The sequence below is a fragment of the Trichosurus vulpecula genome, chromosome 1 (genome assembly GCF_011100635.1).
Source record: "Trichosurus vulpecula isolate mTriVul1 chromosome 1, mTriVul1.pri, whole genome shotgun sequence".
Lineage (NCBI taxonomy): Eukaryota > Metazoa > Chordata > Mammalia > Diprotodontia > Phalangeridae > Trichosurus > Trichosurus vulpecula.
Genome location: NC_050573.1, coordinates 22,281,725 through 22,301,139, shown reverse-complemented (window position 1 = coordinate 22,301,139; position 19,415 = coordinate 22,281,725). Strand labels below are relative to the sequence as shown.

At 44.2% G+C, this 19,415-nt stretch overlaps 1 protein-coding gene across 1 annotated transcript in view; it reads right to left on the bottom strand.

Moving 5' to 3' along the window:
• The window catches only part of CORO1C (coronin 1C), an 85,551-nt gene that overhangs the window by 48,938 nt on the left and 17,198 nt on the right, over nt 1-19,415 (bottom strand). Inside the window, exon 2 of the mRNA XM_036734943.1 lies at nt 1,443-1,642. Coding sequence (XP_036590838.1) covers nt 1,443-1,637 — 195 coding nt within the window. The 5' untranslated portion in view covers nt 1,638-1,642. The remainder of the gene's footprint in view (nt 1-1,442; nt 1,643-19,415) is intronic.

The following is a 19,415-nucleotide window of genomic DNA, read 5'->3' as shown; positions in this document are numbered from 1 at the left end:
AGATGAGTCTTCCTAACTGCAGGCTTGGTGCTCTAAACACTACACCACCTAATTGTCCAACCCTCTATAATAATTTACCAGTAAAAAGCCAGGCTTCTGAATGTCACTTGATTTTCCTGAAAGATAACCCAAATGCAGTAATTAGGAGGCAGATGCTGCTAGCAGTAGCATGCATTCAACCCTTCACTCTTAAAATCTTTCATGCAAATGCAACATTCAACTCCAGAGCCTCTCTTAGTCAAAAATTCTCTCAGCAGAGGTACACAACAGCAGACTGAGCCTCAAACCTTGACCACCTCCACTTCATAGCAGTTGGACTCGGACAGCGCTGAGAAGCTGTTGGTTCTACTAACACAAGACAGCACCAGCATCTAACAGACATAACTTCCATAGAAGACATCCAAGATGTCTACTAGAAGCAAGTGAACTGGGACATTTCTCCTGAAGCCCAACAGCATAATAACATGTGCGGACTAGATGACAAATTCATTTTTTCTCCTGAAAACCCTAAAATCAGGAAAAGATCTTTTCTAGGCTCTCTTTTCTTTCACTAATTCTTCCATCCTTTCATATTCTCTCATTGTTTCTAACTCTGGAAGCCAAAATATATCTTGCTCTGAAATGTTAGCAACCGGCCAGTGAATGCACAGAACCTCTTTCTTAAAGCCACCCTGTTCTATGAAGAAAAGAATGGTGGAGGTCTGCAAAGTGTGGAAGCAAATTTGGACTAGAATAAGCACCAGGAGTTCTCGGTTTTAATGGGGACCCTCGCTGCTTCATAGCAATAGACAAGGATAAAAACCATAATCTCCAAAACTGTTTTTAATTTCTAAAAAAACGTAAGTTTTGGCTTCTCTTCTCCAAAAAGAAGCTCAACAAAAGCACCGTTCCTTTGTCCTCTGTGGAACTCCCTAAAAAGATGCTGTAGTGCCCGAGTGAGTCCAACTCGATTTCATTACGTCCAAATGTTTCAGAGACTTTAAGTCCAAAAGGAAGACATTTGTGAAGAGTAGAAGAGAAGTAACAAAAGTGGAAGATTCTTGGGCTCTGGTGTTATTTCAATAAGGAGAGCTTTGCATCTCTAGAACAACACTAGGAGGCAGCTAGGTGGCACAGTGAGTAGAGCGCCAGCCCTGGAGTCAGGAGGACCTGAGTTCAAATGCAGCCTCAGACACCTGACACACTTACTAGCTGTGTGACCTTGCGCAAGTCACTTAACTCTAATTGCCCTGCCTTCCCCCCTCGAATAACGAAAAAAGAAAACAACACTCAACGAACCATTTAGTGGTTAGTTCTGTTGGAGGAAAGTGAATGGGCCTGCCAAAGTGCATGGAACTTGTCTGTCAGCACCCCAGCATCTCTCTAGGTTTCTCAGCATTCAAACAACCTCAAACATCATCCCCAAGACTAGACCTGGGGGGAGATGACCCAAAAGCACCTACCTTGTGTAAGGGCAGCACAAGGAATGCCCCGCCCCCACTCGCTTCTACGATGATGGCGACAAATCGGGGGTTGACTGCACAAAAGGAGCTATCCCAGGTGACGCGGGAAACCCGGATGTCATCATAGCACTGGTCGTTTTTCACAGCCTGGCCAAACACATGCCTGAACTTGCTTTGCCGTACCACTCGTCTCATGGTGTCTGCAGAGGAAGAACAGGGGATGCATTGGTCAGTCAGTCAGTACCCCTGGAATGCCAGGGAGAAGAGAGGAAAGGAGAGAGCAGGGCAGAGGGAAAAGGAGAGGGAGAGAAGAGATGTGAAGGGAGAGGGAAGAGGAAATAAATGAGAAGGCAGAGGAGATGAAGGGGGAAGAGAGGGGAGGGCCCGAATCTCTCCTCACTCCCACAAACTACTCAACTTGCCACTTGAACTTCCTTCAGCAGAACATGCAAAGAATAAGCCAGGGAAAGTCATCTAGAAATGAGCATTTTCTAAATCAGAATCCAGAAAATTCACCAGCAATACCACCCTAGAACACCAGAGAGAAGGAGGAGACCCAGGGGAACCCTAGAACCCAAAGCTGGAGAGGTCTCTGGCCCTCCCCTCCACCACATCCTAGCCAGCTCTCAGAGAAGCAGGGCTCCTTTCTCAAGTTTCTGAGTGCCTCCTATATGGGACTAGCAGTGTGCTTGAAGTGTTAGAGGACAGAGATGAGCATAAAATGTGTCCCTGCTCTAAAAAACTTATGGATGTCAAGAAGACAAAATAAAGTATGAAAAAACTAAAATCCCCAAAAGTCAGGATTCAGGGGCTACGGCAGCTCAAAGACTCAAAGAGCTAGGACCGTGTTGGGCAGCAAAGGACTAGAACGGGGCCTTGAATGACTGGACAAAGAAGGGCCTAAATCTTCCAGATTTCACTTCTCTAGAGGCTGGTCAAAACAAGTCATTCCTCCTTTACTGGCTAAGATAAACTGAAGAGACAGAAAGGCTTACACATGGGAAATCAAAAATAATTTTTTTAAAACCATGAAATTAAAATTCTCAATCTAATCACTTTCATCCCTCCCTCACCCCCATGAAGGGATAAGGGGTGATATTTGCCTTCTGGCAAGAGAAAGTAAAGACAATGGTAGTTTTAAAACACATATACACACTTGGGATCCAGGCTGCTCAAGCAGAAACAGATCTTCGGATTGTCTTCCCAGATTTCTCAGTAGATTGCCATGAGCCCACCCCTAAAGCAGACCAGATACTTGCACCCAAGCCTCAGTGTCTCAGTTCAGAGTCACGTGCAAAAGCAGGCCCTTTCCAGCCCGGGTGGCATGAGGCTGGGTTGCAACCACAGATACATGGGCAGGGAGCCGAACATCTGTTTTTTTCAGTCCACTGGCTGCCAGGATTTTACAGCTGCCTACAGTAACCATAAATTTTAAGTACTTGGTAGAGATGATAGAGCAGCTAAGTGTGTTGCAACAGATAGAGTGCCAGGCCTGGAGTCAGAAAGACGCATCTTCCAGAGCTTGAATACAGCCTCAGACACTCAGTGGCTGTGTGACCCAGGCAAGTCACTTGACCCTGTTTGTTGCCTCAGTTTCCTCATCTGTAAAATGAGCTGGAGAAGGAAATGACAAACCACTCCAGGTTCTCTGCCAAGAAAATTCCAAATGGGGTCACAAAGAGTTGTACACAACTGAAAACAATGAAAAGATGATAGTCCACTATAGGCTTAAATATGACTAAAAATTACTCCTAACAAAAGGCAGTGCTAAAATACAGTTAAATGAGTGAAACAGACCAGCTTCCAGGAAGGCAACGTTTTCACGGATCCACATATCCCAACTACAAGTGGTGCAGGGTAAGAGTCAGTTCCGAGCTGCTGGGGGCTTTCTACCTTCCATGAGGGGCAGGCATGCTCCCAGAGCATAGGAGTAATGTCTTTGGTCCCTTCCCTTCCACAGTCTACGACCTATACAGATCGGTCCCTTAGATTTCATCCCCCTTTCACAACCCTCATCAAGTTTCTCAACTACAGAAAGCCTTCCCAAAAGAGCTCATTAACAAATAGGTCTGGTATTAAAGACATTAGGCAGAGCTGGGGTTTTCTGGCCATCAGCTCCTTCATTAATCAGCTGAGATGCTGGATGACCATTAGCATTCTGTTGAATTTGCTATTTCACGGTGGTTAGGCCCTGTTCCATCACACAAGATAACATGATGACAAGTCAGAAATGACCCGCCCTCTCCCCCAGCACAAACATAGAAAACACATGGGCCAGTTTCCTGTTATCGGTGAGCCTCACATCTCCATGTTCAAAGGGCCCTGTGGTCTCCTGAGAACTCAGTACAGTCTATAATTAGGGGCACAATGAGGTGGCTCAGGCCACATAACTACCAGAGAATGACAATCACTGAAAGGGTGAATCAGGGGAAAACTCAAGAGGAGAAATGGTGCATGCTGAGTAAGGGGTCAGCAGCATTGTGACCACAAAGGAAAGGCAAGTGGACTGGAGCATGATGGGCCCTTCATCAAGCTTGGGACTACCTCATCTTTGGAGCAACTGGGCATTAGAATGGAGCAATCTAGTAACTTTTAAGGCAAAGAGAACTATCCCAAATTAGAAAAGCAATATGGGAGTGCATGCAGAGAACAGGAATACTCCCCACTCCCTTTCCTAGGAAGCTGTCTTCATCAGTCAGTTCATATTGGAGCCCCATTTTTAAAAACATCCAGTTAGAAATCTTTAGCTGCAAGGGTTGGTTACCAGGAGGCTTCCAAAGAGTCCAGTTAAACTCAGCAGGGTCATGCAATGAACTATTCAAACCTGTTTCCCCAAACTTAAACCCTAATTTTTAAAGAAAGTGCTACAAATAGAAAACAAAACAGTCTGAATACAGAAAGCTGGCAGGTCTGGGGATGTGACAGAACCATTTCACCCACACAAGCTAATGTTCTGGGTAATTACAATAGCATTCTCCATTTGCAATTTTCCAGGCACTGCCCCAAACTTCCAATTGTCCAACTCATTCTTTCTATGTCTTTCTATTCAATTTCTGTTTTCTTTTTAGAAAAGAGATTAAAAAAGGTCGCCCTCATTTTTACCAATTAATTAAAATTAAGAATCCCAATTCAATCTAAAGAATGGTACACAAAGTACATACTAGGGTCGCCTACCCCCACTTACTGTTCTCTATAGGAATCTTGTACATTAAACACCAGCTGTAGAGATTTACTGGCACCAATTTCCATATCAAAGAGAATGATACTTGGCTTTGGATCAAGGCCATTTTGCTTTGGCTCTTCTCCAGGAAAAAAGAAAAAAAAAAACAGAAAAGATAAGCGAGTTGTAATAAGACCACTAATGAAAGGTCATTAATATGGTGGTCAAGATAACTAAAACAAAACTGTTTGCTTTTAAAAAAGGAGTTTTATTATTAAAAATGATACTCAAAGCCAAGAAAGAGATTAGTACTGAGTATCCAGGAATTACCAATTTCAAATCAGCAGATAATCTGTCCTATGTTGCAGTCAGATAATTTTTTTTTAATCTAAGTCTATCACTAGTCTCCTTAGTGATTAGAACTATGTATATAAACAAACTGAAAAGAACTAACCAATTTTTACACAATAGGGGCCATGGTGTCCAAATTACAAAGGACTCCACCTTTCCACACTAAACTATACAACAAACCACTTTTTATGTGATCTAAGGCCTTCCTGCAATAGCTATTTCTTTTAGGAGGTGTCTCTTTGCAGCCCCTCCATGCATTTCAGGAGATCCAGCAAAGGTAGGGCACTAACACACAGATCCTGAAACCTTAGAGATTAGCTTGGTCCAACTCAGTCCTCAAAGGCCAACACGAGGGAATATGACTTAAATGAGGTCTCAAAGCTGGTGCCAACAGAACTGCTACTGGATTATCTGTCCCTCCTAACCCAACTGAAGCCACGTTAGATGCTGAGCCCTTCTTTCTTACACACTGGGGTCCATGAACTTCGTTTGTTTAAATACCATGATAACTGCATTTCAATATACACGGTTTCCTTTGTAATCCCATGTATTTTATTCTGCACACTGACAGCCAGAGGTGTTCAGGGCACAGAGAAAAAAAAAAGGTTAAGAACTATGCTTTAGGAGAACAAATGCGGGCAAGACACTGGTTTGTCTTCTTTTAAATGGCAACAAAGAAACTGAAAACACCTGAATAAATGTCTGTGTACCTAACTTCCTTCTCTACTTCCATCAAGGATCAGAAAAATGGCCACAGTTTTGCCAATTTTTCTGTAACAAAAATGCATCCATCTAAAGATTCAAACAGATGTACTTCTGGGGCTTTGAGAACTTGCAGTCTGTTTATGCCAGAGGAAATGCATCCTGCTAGGAACACATACAGGAAAACCCCTCCACTAACGGCAAAATCCTGCTTGGCATCCATGTGATTATTCCAAGGGTTCAATTATTCAGAAGCACACAGCAGCAGGCTAAAAGGAGTGACTGGGCCAATAGTTACATTAGGTAAACCCCAAATCGCCTATAGAGGAAAAAAATATATATTTCCTTCTTAAAAGACAAGCAAGACTCAATCATTTGATTGTAAAACACTTTAAAAATCTAGGCTTATTTTTTGAATACCCAGGGCAACTGTATAAACACTAATATCACTAAACTGAAGAACCAGTCTGAAGATTTGGGATGTTATTTAGTCAAGAAGCAAAGAGCACGATGATACAGTGTATTTTGTAATATTTTTAAAGCATTTTCACACAGACAGCAGAGGACTGGAAGTCAGCAAGACCTAGGTTCGATCTCCATTTCAGACACTTACTGCCAGGGCTGTGTAGCCCTGGGCAAATACATCCTTTAACTTCTCCCAGGCTCAGTTTCCCTCATCTGTAAAATGAGAATAGTAAAGTTACTGACTTTTCTGGGATGCTGAGGCTCAAGTGAGTTAACATATGTAAAATGCTTTGCAAACTTCAATGCTAAGTAAATATGAAACGGCTATTATTCCATTACCACGTCTAAGCTTGGGAACCCTGTCAGGTAGTCGATGTCCTGATCCCCATTATTCAAATAAAGAAACTACAACACAGAAGTGCAGTGAAACCCAAGAGTTCCTGGCACCATCGAGCAGAACCAGGGCCAATATGTGGAAGTTCCAAGAAGGCAGATTTTGGCTCAACAAGGAATCACACTGAATCCCAGAACATCAGATTTGGAAGACCTCAGGACCCACAGTGTAACCCATAGCTCAAAAAGAAATCCAATGACAACATTCTGGAGAAAAGGCTCTGCTTGAAAATGTGAAAAAGGGAATGGGCATCCCCTCCTTCCAGAGGAAGCCCAATGCACCTGCCCCCAGCTCTAAAGCGTCAGGAGGGCCTTCAGCCTAAACTGATCACTTTGTGACTTATCTGTTTACACAAGCCCTCAAAATAAGTGAACTTGTCAAGAGAAAATCCCATCTTGCAGCATCCAGTCAGTCTCATCAGTGCCTTCTGCCCCTCGGACTTGGAAGGCGGAGCCACTTACTATTCCTCAGTAGAGGTTTCTCAGACATTTCCTCATTTCCCACAGGGCTGCACTCATTTTGGATTTAGTTGAAGTCTCTTCCTCCACTCCCCTTTCAGTTTTCTTTTGTGTGTGGTCTAATCTTCCCTGACTGGAAGCTCCCAGAGGGCAAGACTTGTCTTTTTCTTATTTGTATGCCTGGTGCTTAGCACAGTGCCAGGCACAAAGTAGGAATGTATATGTTTATTGACTCATACTACTCTCTGGGACAAAGCAAGTCAACAAGCACTTATTAGGCCCTTTTGGTGTACAAATAAGAAAAAGACAATCTCAGCCCTCAGTGGGAAAAACAAGAGCCAGGACAAACTGGAGAAAAGCAAGGTCCAGGCATGAAGGGGACCAGAGAAAACAGAACAAATCTAATCCCTTGCCCAGATAACATAACAGTCCTTCAAGTATTTAAAGACCTATTTCATGTTCCTCTAGTCTTCTCTAAAGAGCTCAGGGCCTTCAGCAGGTTCCCAACCTGCCAGGACTTGAGGCCCTTCAATTCAGCAAGCTTTTCAACTCTATGTATGGGCAGAAGGGAGCTAGAGACAAAACCCCCAAACCTGGAGGAGCTTCTGGGGTGACCTTCCTCACCCTCTCCACAGAATCACCTTTCCTAAACTGTGGCTCTCCAGAAAGCTTGTACTAATCACAGCAGTACAACCATGGAGGGCAGGAGGAACAGATCTGGTCTCTGGAGTGTGGAAGCAGAGGCTGAATGACTCAGTACTTATTCCAGGGGATAGAAACGGGATTAAAGTGGGAGGCTGGGCTAGATGGCCTGCCAACATCTCAAAAAGCCTGGAAGGCAAATCTCCTAAAGCCAGGCAGAAATGTAAGTTCATTAAATGTAAACAACAAAGTCAAAGAAAAATTTATTTATTTACAAAAGTGGAATTTTAAATATGTTAAGATTAAATACATTAAGACTATTGTGGGTGGTTGGGTATAGTGTAGGGTAGTAATCCCCTACTAGAGAGATTCAGGAATTGGGGGGGGGCCCCCCACCGGCCTGGAAGGGGTGAACCTGCCCCAGGTCAGAAACAGCTTTTCAAGCCAAACAGCCTGGGAGTGCCCACTCCCCTCTCCTCTCCTCTCTCCCCCAATCCCCAGCACTTCAAAGGACACAAATTTAGAAAAAAGAAAAAGATAATATAGAATGATAAACTTTCTTTTAAAAAAAAGCTTCAATTTAAAAATCAAACATCACTGTTTCTTCCCAATGACCTTCCCCAAAACCCTACCTAGTAATGGTTGCTGTCCTTCCTTCTCAAAGACGACGAAAATGACATCACTACGCTTGAGTCAAGATTCAATGTGTCTAACTATGGCTGATCGGACCAACACAAGCTCAGAAGGCTCTACCACAGGTTGGGCACAAATAGTCTGTGTGAACATTTAGGGCGGACACTCCAAACTTGTGCATCCTGCATTTCCTTTGAGCTGTTTCAATTCTGCTTTGCTCATAGAGCACAGCACCTTCTCCGATGGGGGCACACCATGCTGAGTGGTCCTGTGCCAGAGTCTTCCATGTCACACAATCAATTCCAAAGTTCTTGAGAGAGAGGTTGAGAGTATCCTTGTATTGCTTCTTCTCACCACCTTGTCTTAAAATGGGACTGATTCTTCCTTCAGAACCTCTGGAGAGAGGCCCCGAAGTAGGTTTCTTCAATCAGTCCTCTGAAGTCACAAGGGATTATGGCACTCATTGGAGTTTGGAAATCTTTCAATGTTATTCTCCTTTACATTTTCATGGTCATCATGTAAATCAGGGTTCTTAAGCTGGTGTCCTTGAGCGTATCTTAAAAATAAACTATTTCTGGTTTATATTTAAACTAGAATAAACTATTTCTAATTATATTTAAAAATATAACTACTTCTAGGTGCCTGGATTTTTTAATAATGTGCATTTCAAAGCCTTCTGCCTTCTAGCTCAGTGGGCTAGTGGGGTCCATGATACACAAAAGGGTAAGGAAACCCCAGAGTAAATGGTTATCTTGGTTCAACTGACTTTAAACTGCATCCTTTCACCAAGTTCTCCCAAGTTACTTTGAACTCCTTGTAGTCATCATTACATCCCATTCATTTACCAGCGTGTTTGGCCATTTCTCAAACGATGGGCACCTGCTCTGCCATGCAGGCCCTTTCCTTCTGCCCCTGAGCTGCTCCGCAGGGAGGAGTCCTCACTGGGCAGTGCTCCCTCGGCAGGGCTGGCTTGACATACTTGCCATGTAGTGACTATTTTCTTCTATCCTAAAACAAACCTCGCAAAGAGCGCCACCATCCAAACGAACATGGAAATCATGAATCAGTGAGGGTGAGCAACTTGCCTGATGGACACAGGTACTGAAAAAGATGAGTTAGGATTTAAATCCAAGTCCAAATCTGGCAAACATGTCTTCAGTTACACCACACTGAAAATACCGGGTCAGCCAATACTCAGATAAATGGGACCTCCTTAATGTGTATGGTTCATCCCACAATTCAAATTGCAGCCCGCCCCTCCTGGTCATCACTAGGCCTCCAGGTACCTCTACTGTGCCCAGGGGCTGCCTCTCTTTCTCCTGACATGAGAGAATACCAGTGGGGCACAAGGATCATCCAATCCTCACGTGACCCCCTCCATCTTCTTTTTCAATCATAATACCAGACAAAAATTGAAAATAAACATGAAAGTGAAAATTTTACATGTGAGATCTATCTAGAAGGGATAAAGGGCAACCTGTCATCTTACAAGTGAGGAAACTGAGGCCCAGGAAAGGCATGAGGAGATTCTGCCCAGGTTCACACAGCTATGCTAAACAGAAAACTGAAGTAAGAAGGAATAGCACGCAAAGAAAGCATAAAAGAAATGATGCCATTACTCTATGGGAAAATATTTATTGACCAGATTTTTTAAAGATGAGGCTACTATGGCTTTTTAAATGGATGCTAACAAGTTGAAACAAATATGATTATGAATGCTAAAACACCAAAGACCAAGAAATCCCAAAGACAAAGGGGTCACATCATAAAATCGATCTCTTTCACACAACTTAAAAACAAATGAGGGAGGGAAAAAAAATGTCATCTTGAAAAAAGGAGCCCTGAGTTCAGGGCCAGATGAGTTGCCACCAGTCATGAGACTACGGGGAAAATCACAGAATCATAGAATTCAGCTGAAATGAGCTTCTGAGTTCCTCTGGAACACCATCATCATTTTACAGTTGAGGAAATCAAGACCCAGAGAGGTGAACTGATTTACTCAAGGTCACACAGATGGGTTAAGTGGCAAAGCAGGATTTGAACACAGGTCCTCTGCCCCCAAATCCATATCTCTTCCTGCTATTGCCAAACATTACCTCCCTGGGCTTCAATTTTCTTCTCATCTTTAAAATGAGGAGACTAGATCACCAATTAATATGTATTTATTAAGCTCCCACATAGTGAGAGGCTCTGTTAGTCACTGGGCATACAAAGACAAAAATCATTTTATACAGTCCCTACCACTCAAGAAGCCTGAATACTAGCCAGGGAAAACAACGTAAGTGTGCACAAAATTTCTAAGGTCCTTTCCAACTCTTAACTTCCTTGCTTCAACAACCCCACACTGAGACAAATCAGATTAAAGTTCTCTAAAAGGAATAAGCACTAACACATGAGTACAGTGAAGCATGTGAAAATTTATATGATCTGATCCAAAATGAAATACATAGAAACAAGGTAAAAATACATACGACAATGAGGTAAATGGAAAAAAAAAAAACCAGTAGGGCAATGGAAAGCAAATGCTGCAAAATTCTGATGACCAAACTTGGCCCCAAAGCAGAGCTGAGAAGACATCTCCTCCCACTCATGTACAGGGGCAGGTGATTATAGCTAAAGAAGAACTCCCCATTTGATCAGAGCGAGACACTGGAGAGATGTTGCTCCATTTTTCCTGGACTGTCTTTCTCTTCTCTTTTTTTATTCTTTTGTTATAAGAAACAGCTTTCTGGGAGTGAAAGGGAGGATGAAAATGCATAACATAGTAAAACAAAAAAATAGGAATTAAAAAAAGAATGGCATCACAGAAAGCCTATCTATGATTGTAATTATCTTTGTATGCAAAATGCAAATTTGCACACATGCAAAAGGTTGGTTGGCGTCTGCTGATACTTAAACATAACAAATATTTACACTAAAGACATCCTCCAATGTGGTATGTGTATGTGTTGATACACACGTGCATTGACTCTACAAATGGCAGAAAGCATGAAGCATTTGGGGGAGGGGGTGTGGGGGGAGATAATTCAACAGGAAGCACTCTTATATTCCATCAGTTTATCTAGCATACCGGATGGTCCTAATAAATAGTAAATTCTATAGAACATCTTTAACTTATGAGCTATAAAGAGGCCTCCAATTCACTGCCTGACTTCTTCAGTGAAGGAGCTCCTTTAAGAATCCTCAGGAGAGAAAACTGATTCAGATGGCTCCAGGGAAAACTACCAACATTGGCAAACCATAGGAAAGGGCCTGTGCTGTCTTTTGATAGTACTGCCTCTCATGTGGACCCCTGTTCCAAGCCCAGAGCTCTTGATTATACTTTCAAAAAAAAAAAAAAGGTCCCTCAGAGCTCCACATTAATCCCCAAAGAATTCTGACAACAAATGTAGACCTTTCACAGACATGAGCAACCCAACAATCTCATTAAGCTCATCCCACAACTGGTCGAGAGACACAAACCCTCTTTCTATACTGATGACCTACTTTCCTTATCAACAATTCACTGAAGATTACAGTCTATGACTGGACTAGAACTTACAGTTCTCATCACTGTTTGTTTGCCTGGCTCAAAGACAGCTGTTTCTTCTTGAATAAAATTATAGTGACTCTTGGCTAGTCTTTTTTCTACTGTGGAATGAAATCACTAGGACATTTGGTCAAAGCTCTATAGCTTCCCATTTAGAAATAAGGAGAGTTCCAGGGAAAATGGAGCCAAAAACATAAAAACAAATTTCAACTCTCCACCCCCCGCCCCCGCCCCCAAAAAGAGCTTTTAGTGACTTTACTAATTATCATATCACATGCTCTTGAGCAAGCCACATAACTACAGAAGGCTTCCTTAGGTTTTCTCTCACTTCCCAACCTGCTATTCCCTTGGAATCAAAGTTCAGTCACTTCGTCTATTTCAGACTGGAGGGGGCTGAGGTAAAATGACTCACCTACATTCACAGTTACAAAAGGAAAGGCAGAGAGCCTTCCTGTATTCGAACTCAAGTTTGGGGACTTCAAGCCCTTTCCACTTGTATTCTTGGTCTCCCTTCCCTACTTCTTTTACCTCCAGACATATCCAGAAAAAATGTCTCCCAATTGTGGCAGCATTTTTGAAACTCCCATTCCAGTCTTAATTAGTGAGTACATACTTAAATAAACCACCAAATTTAGCTGGCCCCAGACCACAAGCCAAGATCATCTTCTCATCCCACCCAGGAGTCCACGAAGGCCAGCTGGTCATCCCTGCGGCTTCTACTACAACCAGGAACCGAGCTTTCATTAGGTATCCTCTATGTGCCAGGCCTGGAAGTAAGCAAAACGGAAACAGTATCTACCCTCAAGGAGCTTATACTCTAACAAGGGAGGCAACAACTGGGTCAGACACTCAGTAGGTGCTTAATGAATGTTTACTGACTGAGAAGAGCCGGAAGTCATGATGAATTCTAGTCACAGGAGAGGTTACAAGCGTAGTGCCTGTGTGCGGAGACCATCCTGAAGCAGGCCAACATGGAGCAACCACAGAGATCACAGAGGAGTGACTAGTGAGAAAGAAGACTACAGAGGGCAAAGGGGTCCTGGTAGTTAAGAGTTCTAAATGCCAGTTTACATTTGATCCTGGAGCCAAAAAGAGGCCACTGCCATTTGCTGAGAGGGAACAAGACCAGAAGTGCCCTTCAGAAACATCAATGTGGCAGAAAAGGATGGGCAGTGAAGGAAAAAGGCTGGAAGCAGGGTGGTGGTGCTTGTTATTCTTGCTTTTGTTGCCCAGCATCTGACTCTTGGTGATCCCATTTGGGGTTTTCATGGCAAAGATACTGGAATAGTCTGCCATTTCCTGTAGCTGATTTTACAGATTAGGAAACTGAGGCGAACAGGATGAAGTCACTTGCCCAGGGTCACACAGCTAGTAAGTGTCTAAGCTGCTCTATGCCCTGCCCACCTAGCTGTCCAGGGAGGGAGGTATGATCAAATAGGAGGTGAAAGCAATAGATTAAATAAAAGGGAAAGAGGAGCAGAGGGCCTGAACTTCTGACTCTGGGCTCAGTAATTAAATCACTACTTCCATTGTTCCTGGAAAGGGCAGGTCAACTGACTGCCAGAAGGATCTACTCATCATCCCTGTGACCATGACTCACCAAACAGTCCCTTCCCTCACCAAACTCCTAGATCTATACATGTGCTGTCTCCCCCCCACTCCCCATGAGAATGTTACACTGGGGAACGAGGGGTGGGGGGGGGGGGGCGTGAGAAGAAAGATGAGGAGGACATCTGGATGAAACATTTTCAAAAGTACATTAAGGAGAAAAGCAAAAGGAGACAGACAAGCAGGAGTGCTGATACTACCGACATATAATATATACTTTATACAATATATCCTTTGTAATAGTATACAATATATACTTTATACAATATAATGTACACTTTAAAAACCAACAAGCTGTACACTGAGTTTCCCAAGAAGTCTGATTTATGTTTTCATTTCAAAGCTGCCTTTCTGGTTGTCGTATATGAAGATGTCCGTGTTTGTTCAAGTTTAGAATAACAAAAGAAAAACATTTTTAAATGTAAGCTTCCTGTGAGCAGGTACGATCTCACCTCGGTACTGCTATCACCAGCCTCAGCAGGGCCTGGTGCACAGCAGTCATTCAGTGAGTCACTCTTCCCTCTCCTTCACCAAGACCTTCTCTAGCTCTCTTCTTCTCTCCCTGGAAGACTTCATGCACTCCCATGGCTTCAATGATCATTTCTATGAGGATTCCTGATGGCCCTCCAGAGCCCAAGCCCAACACTGCCCACAGCCTGCTTGGCATCAGCCCTCCAGTATCCAGGGCACACAGGTCCAAATCAGAAACCCTCATTTCTGCTCCCAAAATCTTCTCCTCCCAACTTTCCCATCTCTTTGATGGAGCCACTAGGTCCCTAAGCTAAAAGCCCGATTCCTCCCTTTTTTTCACCTTCCCCATCCTGTCAATTCTACTTCAGGATCATTTCTCAGGCATGAGGGCGACCAGAGTTCAAATTCTGCCCCAAGCACTTTGGGTCAAGCCCCACCCTTTTCTGGATCACTTCTGGATCCCACTTAGCTCCAAATAAGGATCTGGATGTGGGATGGGGACGGTGACAGATATGTCTGCTTATCTGTCTGTTTTTCTTTGTTACCGGGAAGGCTGACGGTGGCAGGTGTCCAGAAATGGCTACCTTGGAGACCAAAAGCATTAACAGAATTCTAAAAGGAAATAAGGACTAAATTAAACAAATGGCGTCAGACTTTGGAAAGTGTGGTACAACTGAGGCAGCCATTCTCTTCCAATTCTACTGTGGGCCCACACAGCTCCCTCTCCAATGTCAGGGTCTATCCCATTGGGGTCTTCATGGAATAGCTGTTTATGGACTCTCCATTCACCTTCTATCAGAGTCTGGACAAGAGCCTGCTACCCACCACAACAGCCTCCATTCAGATTGGAAAGGATGTCTCCCCTCAGTTTGGCGGCAGGGAACGCAAACTCATCTGGCCAGCCCCAACCCAGGCTTCATGTACGTCTACCCTAGACATCCTGAAGCACCTGGCCATCTCCCACCCCTTGCTCTGGGCTCAGTAAATCAATACCCCTACTCCTGACTCTGGAAAATGTATGACAGTGGACTGTCTGATAGATCCAATCTTCATCCTTGTGACTTTCCAGAACAAAACTCTGCTCCCTGGTACTTATTTCCCTATACGTACTACTGTTCTTCTTTGTGTAACAGAATCTCCTCATGGGCAGGATCTCCCTCCTTCCCTTTTGTCTTTGCAACCCCAGCGCCTGGAAGAGGGCCTGGACACATCATTTCAAAGATTCTCTGCTATTCCCCAGCTTGATACAATCAGAGCAATGTCCAAAGTGAACAGGAATCATGGGGGGCCCAACCACTGTGGAAGGAATCCCTCTGCCCTCCAGCTCTTCACCCACCCTTTTTCCACTGGCTCCATTTCGATGCATTTGGGCAAGCCTGGTCCATCCCCTAGAATGGATGGGACGAACGGCTCTTTCGAGGTCCAGCTCAAGCATCACTTTCTACATGAAGCCTTTCCCATTTCTGTAGCAAGTAAATCAGCTTCCGAGAGTGCCGAACCTTCTCTCGTGCCCTTATTACACTCTAAATGTCCACAATAACCCTTTGTACACATTCTTATCCCTTAACTAAATTCAAAGCATCCAGAGGATGGAGGACTAGGTTATTTTGTCATCTCTGTTCCCCCAACACCTGGCACAGTCCCTTGTACAATGAATAAAACTGAATTTGAGAACTGGAAAGGGCCTTTGCAATTATCTAATCCAGGTGGCAAACTTACTAGGCCTTGTGGTACATAAGGATCATCACACACTAACATGATCCATGTCCTGCTGTATTTTTATTTATTTTGTTAAATATTTCCAGGCCAGTGTTCTTGCACTCCACCCCACACTTTGTCTAGTGATAGCAAGCACTAAATTACGTAAGTGCTAATTAAACCAAGAGGAAAATGTATTCTATTTAGGGCCAGAAAACCTGAGCTGGAGTCCTAGCTCCGTAATTGCATGAGAAAGCTTAGGAAAATTGCTTCATTGCTCCAAGATTCAGTGTCCTCAACTGCAAAATGGGCATAATACTCCTAATTCCCATCGCACAGGATGTCTGTGAGGAAGATCTTTTGTCAAGCTTAAAGCTCTACAGAACTGCACCGTCGAGAGGACCACGACAGCATCGAAGTGAGACCATGACACGCATGTGCGAGGGAGGGCTGTCTGTGCAAAGTCACCAGCCTCACCTTCTCCTCCGGAGCCATCTGGGGCCAGTGGCCAGATATAGATCAGGACGACTGGAGATGGCCCAGGATGCAGTGGGAGACCATGGCCTTTGTAAGTGAAGGCCTTTCCTAGGCCTTAGTCTGACAGAGGCAACACCTCCTCACCAGCTTAGGAAAGACATGAATGAGAGACCAAAGAGAGCTTTTCCTTATTAAATAAGCAACAACTCCTGCTCTTCAAATCTAAGCTCACTGGAAGGAAGACAGACTATTCCGACAGATTCATTTGAGAACAAGTGTGCATGTATGTACATACGTACCCACATACAGACATATGTGTCTATTATATAATATACATACATAGGCACCTGATGCCTTTTACTAAGTTTCCAAATATTATCTTATCACTTTACATTCCCTTTTGTTTACAAGGGACTAAAAACTTCCAGAATGTAACTCGTTGCTGGGGGAGACGAGTTTATTACCAAATAAAACTGTTACCACTCCCCAACACCTGATATGGGCTAGCTCTGCTTTTTACAAGGAAAACGTCACCTCAGTTTCACCAAAGAAGCTGCCTCTTCCAGGAAAAAAAAAACCAACCCAACAACTGCAGCTCACATTATGGGGAGGGAGTGAGGGAGGATTCTCATTCTAAGAGCAGTAGGATCTTAAACCCCAGTTTCTTAGAGCTGCAACCCTGACAACCCCGACCCCATTTTCTTTTTTTTGTTGTGTCGAGACCAAAAAAGACAATTTCAGCACCAAAATTTCCAAGTAAAAACTAACTGGGCTGGGCAGCGCTAACCAATGAAAGAAAATTGACTCTACCACAAAACAGAGCCAGCGGTTTCACGCTGAAAAGATTTTGAGTGGAGTACAACTATCAAGCCATGGGTGCCGCTGAGAGCTCACACTCACATGCCATTTCTAGACGCACCTCCAAACTGACACAACCTCAAAAGCAACGGAGGATCTTCTGGAAAGCTGTAGCTAAATAAGGTATTTATCAATTAGTGCCCAAAGCTTTCCAAATGTTATTGTTGTACAAAGAGACATACAGAAGCACAAAATTTCAGAGCTTTGCTGGAAAACTTGGAGTCCAACTCACTGACAGAGAAGATGGAAGGGGCCTCGAGATTATCTCATCCAACCCCCTGATTTTAGAGATGAAGTAGGTACAGGAGGCCCTGGGGGTTAAGTTCATCCAGATCCCAAGGGCAGAGGTGGCACCAGCCTCTAGGTCTGGAGACCCCAAACTCAGGATTCTAAGGAAATCTGGAGGTGACATGGCCTCTCACAGTCACAAAGCCATGTGATTGATCGACAATCGGATTTCCCTGGCTCCAACTTTAATGTCCTCCCAAATTGATCCGCTCCCGGCCAAAGGAGATTCTCTCAAAGGTTCCTGAAAACAGCACTGCCTCCCTCCCTTCCCTCCGGGGGCTGCCCTACTTACTACCTGAGTAGACAAAAGGGGCTTTACCTGGGAATCTCCTCAGTTCCCTTCCCTACATAAAGGTTTGCAGGTTTAGACCTGGAAGGCCACTGAAGGTCATCATTTCACCCAACTCTTTCATTTTAAAGATGAGGAGATCAAGGGCCCAAGGGTCAGGTGACTTGGTCAAAGTCAAAAGCCAAGCTTTTGTTTGAACCCAGGTGAGCTCAGTGGTACAATGGGTGGAGTTTAAATCCAGCCTCAGATCCTTCCTTAGCTGGGTGACCCTAGGCAAGTCACTTCGTTTCAGTTTCCTCATCTGTAAAATGGGTGTGATGATGGTAGTACCCCCCTCCCAGGTTTACTGTGAGGATCAAATGAGATAGCCTGTGTAAAGAAAGCTCTTTGCAAAGGTGCTGAGGCTGGCTATTTATTTATGGTTGTCTGACCTCAACGTGCCGCCTCCTGCCTTCGGTCAAATGGGAATAATGTCTCCCAGTTTTATCCCCGGCATCCCTTTATAAATGAGTCCAGCCTTGATTCTTTCAATAAACAAAAAGTTAAAAAACACTCAAGGACTTGAAAGTGGTAGAATCGCCATGGGAATAACCTACAAAGGTTTCAAAACATTATTGGAAGATGTTGCTGAGCTCTTAAGAGCTCAGGATCTAATGGGTCTCCCCCAAGTCTCTGTCCTGGTCCCTCTTCTCCCTCTATCTCATCTGGTGGTTTCATCAGCTCCAAAATACAATTATCACCTCTCTGCAGATGATTCCCGGGTTATATAATATCTAGGGCTGACCTCTCTCCTGAGCTCAGTCAGTACCGCAGTACTGTCTTTTGTCCATCCCAAACTGGATGTTTAAGAGACATCTCAAATGCGCTATATCCAATAAAGAACTTGTTATCCCCCAGTCGATCTGGTGAATATCAGGCCACTGGACCCAGATGGCTCTGGAGGACAAAGTGAGGCTGGTGACCTTGCACAGCCCTCCCTCACTCAAATCAAAGTCAACTACCAGTCATGTCATCATCTCCCTGATGTCATGGGCCTCTTCGAGGACAAAGGACAAACACAACCTGTTATCCCCCCTTCCTCCCAACACTTGGCTCTATCCCGCTTTCTTATTCCTTTCAAAGGCACGTCTCCATGCCAGCTGCCCAGTCTTGGTGCCCTTCTTGGCCCTTCAGTTGAACTCCCCACACAGATCCAATCTGTTGTCTGCTCTTCTCATTTCTTGCCTTCCCACCATCTCACAGAGCTGCCCCTTTCTCTGGATGCACATAGCAGTCATCTGCTCTGGCAGGCCCTCATCACCTTGCTTTCTAGCTGGCCCACCAGCCCCTCCACTCAGCTGCCAAAGGGATCTTCCTAAAGTCAGGTCTGATCCCATCATTCCTTAAATACGATCAATTCCAGTGGTTCCCGAATGCCTCCAGATCAGACATAAAATCCTAGAGTCTGCAGAGCCCTTTCCACTCTGGCCCCTTCCTTCCTTTCCAGTCTTCCTATACCAGGAGTGGGGAACCTGTGGCCTCAAGGCCTGTCCTATACTCTCTCCTTTCTAAATCTTCTGCATTGTACTCTGTAATAAATACAGCTATAACAGACCTGCTTGCTGCTCCTCATACAAGAACCTCCATTTCCCACTCGTGCTGTACCCCAGGTCTTTTGTGCTCTCTCCTTTTCCCTCCGGCTCCTGGCCTCCTTCAAAGCCATCTTCAGCTTTTCCCAGTCTTCCCCACCCCCCACCCCTCTCTATTCCATTTACCTTCCACCCATTTTGTAAGGATTTAGTTAAGGGCAAGTCATCTTCCCCATTAACTAGGAGCTCTTGAGGGCAGGGGACAGGACTGTGTTTTTGCCTCTTTTTGTATCCCCAGCACTTAGCCCAGTGGCCAGCAAACAGCAAGCACCGACTAATGGCTGGATAAATATTTCTCATACTAGCTCTCGAAAGATTTCCA